This window comes from Pelobates fuscus, chromosome 2, assembly GCF_036172605.1.
Source record: "Pelobates fuscus isolate aPelFus1 chromosome 2, aPelFus1.pri, whole genome shotgun sequence".
NCBI classification, from domain to species: Eukaryota; Metazoa; Chordata; class Amphibia; order Anura; family Pelobatidae; genus Pelobates; species Pelobates fuscus.
In genome coordinates this window covers 87275151-87281603 of record NC_086318.1, presented here as the reverse complement: position 1 = coordinate 87281603, position 6453 = coordinate 87275151, and the positions used below count along the sequence as shown (strand labels likewise).

The 6453-nt window shown below is 37.8% G+C and overlaps 1 protein-coding gene across 1 annotated transcript; it reads right to left on the bottom strand.

The window, feature by feature from the left end:
* Window positions 1-390: 390 nt before the first annotated feature.
* On the bottom strand, window positions 391-6447 carry GPR17 (G protein-coupled receptor 17). The gene is made up of 2 exons (XM_063440975.1): window positions 6375-6447; window positions 391-2244 (listed from the first exon to the last, which is right to left on the bottom strand). The coding sequence occupies exon 2, from the start codon at window positions 2225-2227 to the stop codon at window positions 1208-1210; it is 1020 nt and encodes a 339-aa protein (XP_063297045.1). The 5' UTR covers window positions 2228-2244; window positions 6375-6447; the 3' UTR covers window positions 391-1207.
* Window positions 6448-6453: the final 6 nt, after the last annotated feature.

The following is a 6453-nucleotide window of genomic DNA, read 5'->3' as shown; positions in this document are numbered from 1 at the left end:
GGTCCACCTTTTTCATTGCTCCTCTTTGGACTGAAACCATTTGCTTTACATGTAAAGGTATAGTCCTGCTGTCTCTGGTCCTCCCTTGACCGACAACCTGCAATAACCCCCTGATTGGAATGAATATCTCCCTCTAACTGCCATGTAAAGCCTGTACTCTTCTTCATCCCAGTGCTTCGTAAACCATTGCAGCTAACCTTTAGCATTTATTGAACTCGTTTTCTATGAATTTAGTACTAGTAGGTGTATCAGTCAACAGAACCTTTTTGTTATTTTTATAATATGTATGTACTGTTAGAAGGATGAGGAGCAACTTGACAATGCTTGGAATTCCCATGTATAAGTGCTCCTCAAAATACATTGGGCTAGAATTTCTACCACTAGTATGGCGTGAATGCAATACTCATCACTATGATATGTTAAAAGTACTATGGTTCATTCTACACATACTATTTACCTCTCTTGCATGACCATAACCATTTCTCAGTAAATCTCCTGTACTACTTGAGCAGTTTGCTCCCCCCAGTTCTTTAAACATCTTATAAACTCTGGTACATCTGTCACAATTTGCTTGGTATTCCTGTTACAACAGGAGAAAGGACTGAGCTGTCTTCTCATACAATATCTAGAAATTTAGAATAACTTCCAGAATATATTAAACATCAAAATGTTCCCCAGTTTGAAATGTCTGTAAATGTCCGCATTTCTGTATGTAAAATCCTGCCATACCTCTAATGTTTAATGATTTGTTTTGTATATGTTTTAAACATATAACCCTACCACTATTGTCCAGGAGTCCATGGACACTTGAAAGTGGAAGAAATCTGAATGCACTTTCTAAATACAATCTGCACTTTGAACATCAAGAAACCTTCAGCTGATTTTTGATTTGTGTCCAAGTTTTAGGAGAATTATAGAAATAATAGAATCTGAATGAGTAAGAATGTAAAAATCATAATGAACATAATATAATACTGTTGATTATGCCGAAAGGGAGTATGTTGGGGCTACAGGAGAATACCATCCCAGAATGTTTTAAGATTGTAATGTAATGGAACTTTGATGTTTCTTATGCTTCATGCACTCACCAATATAAAGTATAGTTTGGTTGTCTTGGGAACCTGGCACTTGTAAGTTGTACCTTACTAATGCCAATGTTATATAATCGCTGTGACCTATTATTACGTTTTCATTCACCCATTTCTTCTCAGACTTCTGTCTTGGCACTCAGAGAGCTATCTTCTGTTTGATTTTCCTGTCTGTTTTTCTGTTCCCCCGCTTCCTGTCGTCTACAAGGAAGCTGAAGCAGTGTCTGCCGAAATTTCTTGACCGCAAAGAAATACACAAGTGGATCTAGAGCAGCGTTTAGGGTACTGAGGCAGGAAGTGAATCGGTTTGCCAACGCCAGACCTTGACGCAAGTTACATGGTGACATTGCAGCTGAATCCTCCCCACCGGGCATCAGCACATGATAAAGTGCCCTGCTTAGATGGTAGGGAACAAAACAGATCAGAAATATTGTAAGAACCAGCAAAACCATCTTTACTGCCCGCTCTTTAGGTTTTCTGTCACCTCCTTGACGGAGACGCTTTAAAATGAGTCCATAACAAGTGACTGTTCCCAAGAAAGGGATGGCAAATGCCGCGCTGAGTGATGTCAGTGCTCTCAATGATGGCGTTTCACGGTAGAGCAGTCGGCAACCATTTTCTGTCATCGTTTGCTTATGACTTAACAATAAAGGTGCCGTAGCAAAAGCCACGATAGCCCACAGTAGTATGCATATCACATGGGCATGCAGAGGCCTGCGAAACTTGATGGAGTTGAGTGGATGCACAATAGCTAGGTAACGGTCAATGCTTATGCCTGCCAGAAAATAGAGACTGGCATACATATTTAGGTAAAATACAAAACCAGACAGGCGACATGGCATGGAGCCAAAAGGCCAGTTGTTGCCAGACAGGTGGTAGTAGAGCCGTGTTGGCAAACTAAGAAGCAGGAAGAGATCGGACAAGGCGAGGTGGAGAAGGAAGATATCCGATGGTGATCGTGGTTGGCGATCTCGTATAAACAGTGAAAGAGCAAGGACATTTCCCAGGCCTCCAACAAGCAGACCCAGAATGTAGCAAACCGATAGCAGAATGTTCTCCAGCCATGTTTCATGTACACAGGGATCCACCCAGGAGAAGCTGGATGAGTTTATAAGTATTACACCATCAGGGTCACTCATTGCCACTTGTGGACAGACTGAAAGAAAGAAAGAAAATTAATAAGTGGGGCAAAAAAAAGAACTTATTGGTCATCAGTCAAGAGTCGTTATTCCAAACACAAGCCATAAGGCACAGTAACAGTCTAGGATTTAGGTTTCCCTATTTTATTTAAACAGAGGTTTCCAGCAAAATCTGAACCATTGGTGTGCCTAGGGACTGGAATCCCTGGTCTACACAGCAGTTTGATTGGTTGGGTGTTTCAGGCAATCATTTGGCTTTGTTTTTGTAAAGCGCCATTGTCACTCCCACTGAGAAATTAGTATTTCCTAAAGAAAAATATTTATAAAATACTAATTTTGACGACTGTGTTAGAATCTTACAAAAATTCCAACTCAATCAATGGAAATACTTGGAGAAAGTGGGGATTACTTTGTCTCAGTATATTTCCTCCGCCTGACACTTATAGACATTTGTCTTCAGTGACAGCTGAAAGGAAATGGCTCTGTCAATAGAGGATCCCGCGGTCTTGCGGGATTCTCCACAGACCTCAATTATTTAGTCTTGCGCATGTGTGACAGTACAGCAGTGGCGTTGACTCCTGGCACTGAAAAGGAGCTGTCAGAGGAAGATGGCATCGCCTGCAAGGGACTGGTTCGGGTAAGTAAATCTCACCTGTACCTGCCAACCCCCTGGCCTCTGAACCCCCAGTGGCAAAATCACAGTCTCTGCGAATTCTGCAACGTCCCCAGACAGTGATTGCTTTAATGATAGTAATGGCATGTTCGTGAGTTGTGGCTTTGTTAAATCAGATGACAATAAACAGAAAGTCAGGCAATGTATGGTAAAAGGAAGGGAAGAAGAAAATTATATGGTTTCCATTTTGTTATTGTTTAATTCATCTTCCAGTGATTGTGAATGAAAACCTCAAAAGCGTGCAGTCTGGAGCATACATTTGCAGGTATAACAAAAGCACTGTCAATGTGCCAGACTTAATTATTTTTGCACGGTCCTATTTATCATGTTAAAACAGCCGTTGTGCTAGAATGAAGCTGGCTCAGAATTCACACTTGATTGCAGGAGGCCCCAATAACCTCCATGAAACAAGTTTACACACATCACATGCTGCTGTCTCTGCCCCATCCTTTGGGGGAAGGGGGGCTTATTAAATGAGTAAATAACCTTATGCCCTGAGCTTTACTTACATTATTAAACTGCCCTTATCCTTTAGACATTTTTATTACTCCATCATTTTTAAAGGGCAGAACAGTTCACATGGACATTTTTTGACAAGAAGAAGAATCTAAGACAGAGGGACTGGTTCTTTAACATTTAAAGAAGTGGGAATGGCGTGTATAGCATGAAACCAATGGGTTATTTCAATCATTATATCATGTCCCAGTTTCTGATGTATGGGATAAATAGAGTAAGGAGTGGAGCTGATTTTTTATTTGAAACTGCAAGTATGATTTGTTGTCTATTTTATCTTAGGGAAGGCTAAGAGTTAATATGGGAAAACTGAGGCGTGCACTGGCTGAGAGGTCAGGAACTGTCCTATGAATAAGGATGTAGGAATTTGGAACAAGTTCCAAGGAAAAAATGACAGTGTCCACTTAGATTTCTCAAATAAGGATTCAGTGTGATGTTACACAGTGTTTCATTATTAAATAATGGGACTGGGCTTCAGGCAAAACATTCAAACTCCAAAAAGATTGAGAACAAAGCCTTGTTTTTCATTGAACTTTTTTCCAAATTTAAATATAATCCTAATCTCGGTATCGACCATAAAATGACTATTTATACAAAGGGCATGGGCACACAATCACAGAATTGGAATTGCGGAATTTGGATACAATGGTGTATTGTATCTAACTGACTGATGTGCCATTTCAAAGCGACAATGGGATTTGAAAAACTAAAACGACTATAGTTTCAATTTAATATCGTTGGATTAGCTTTTCAAATTATTTTATATTTTTGGACAAAGATTTACAATTTTAGGTTGAGGAGCAAACAGGAAATCTTAAAAAAAATTATAATAATAATAATTGAAAAAATAAGAACAAAAATTTTTACATTTATTCTCGCATTCTACCTCAATGAATTCACTAAATGTTCAGTGTTTTATAAATATGCAAATTCTAAACATCCCTGTAAATTTCTGACTTTAAACCAGATACCAGGCTGGAGCAAATGAGATGTGCAATTTTGATGGTGAAAAAAATCCCCCAAATTTTGACTTTGGTAAATATCCAAATGAGGTAATGTTCCCAAAATGTACCGTTCTCTGGAGTGTGTGTGAACATTAGTGAATACCCTGATATGGCCAGAAATGGTGGTGGAGTTATTTTGCCCCAACAGTGGCTATAGTATACTTGTCAGTTCTCCAGGTGACAGAATAAATACAATAGATATAATTTATAGGGCATATATTATACTTTATATAAGGTATCTTGCTATTGTAATGCATTTGCTGACAGCGCTGTCCGTGGTGTTCACATGTCAAACGTTTTATTCAGTAAACACAGAACTGTAGCAATTTATAAAAAAAGAAACACAATTTTTAGGACAAACATTTTGTGTATTGAATTGTTGCCCTTTAATTACAAAGTACTTCCATTTTTTGCATCTCCAACAATGACCGTTGTTAAAACTATTTTAAGTTATGTATTGGACAGGAGGAATGTGTCCATAATCTGTGATTTCCTCATTAACTGGATAAGCTACTATACCGTGCAGTATATATGCTTTAATAAAATAAGTCAATCAAATCCCTTAACTCATTAAGGACCAATGACGGACAATGCTGGTAAAACAACCCATTGTTCAAAGTTACAGATCAAACCTTGATAATAAAAATGTGCAGAACTAGATGGAGTTGGCAAGGCTAATAAAGAACACATCCCATGCTATTATCTGTTCAAGAACGAACATGGTAAAACGTGTACCTGTTTTTAAACAATTTACGCATGTCACTTGGTTCTGTATGCATTACGCTCATCATTTAGCATTTGAAAAAAAAAATTCTTATTTCTTTATTTAGTTTTCCTTCTTGTTATGTTCATCTCAAGAAAAACTAGATGCTTACCATCCATTAAACAATACTATCCAATAATAAGTCGTGTCCAAGGGCTATGAATTACAGCATAGAAACATAGAATGTGACGGCAGATAAGAACCATTCGGCCCATCTAGTCTGCCCAATTTTCTAAATACTTTAATTAGTCCCTGGCCTTATCTTATAGTTAGGATAGCCTTATGCATATCCCACGCATGCTTAAACTCCTTTACTGTGTTAACCTCTACCACTTCAGCTGAAAGGCTATTCCATGCATCCACTACCCTCTTAGTAAAGCAATAGTTCCTGATATTATTTTTAAACCTTTGCCCCTCTAATTTGAAATGTACTTTGAATTCTCTCTATAGTAAATCAGACTGTGAATGTCTGTTCTTACGCAATGTTCATAGTGGTGACTGGTGGATTATACTTGTTACCTGCCTACGTCTATGTTTGTCTTAACATTATAAAAAGTTGCAGTGAAATCGAAACCAGATTTCACAAATGTAGCCTTTTTCTGTCCATTTATTTGCCTAACATGTTACAGGACATAAAATGTATCTAGAGTAGACATTTTGTAATGCATGTAAAAAATGTCACATACATTGTTGCACGCACTACACAAACGTGTTTATTCACAAAAACACCAACAGGGTGAGAATTCAAAGAAAAACTCAAATTTAAGGTCAGAGGAGACAAACTGAAAGCATCGTTGACGTATCAGAGAATTTTTTCAGTTTGGCTATTTTGACCTTAAATTTGAAATTCACTTTGAATTCTCCCTTTAGTATATAAGCCTGCAAATTATGGGGTTTAAAAAAAACAAACAAACTGCTAAATTTAGGCCAAAATCGCCGCTTTGAGAAATATTTCTCTACAGCCACAACTCGGCTATTTTAGTTTGAATGTCGCAATTTGTTTTTCAATTCACAAAAAATCTGCATTTTGTGAATTAACCCCATCATCTCGGACATATATATATAGAAATTTCCACATACAGCCTTAACCATTCATCATGAAAAAATTTACCATGACACTAATATGTGTAAGTAGAAACTATTATGGAGGGTTGAATAAAGTCTCTATCTGCTACATCAGTCTATATTACTTACTTTCAGCTTTAAAGAAAATGCAAAGTTCATCTGTATCCCAGCTCCTCTTCCACTTCTGTGACTCTAAGATGCTTTCTGC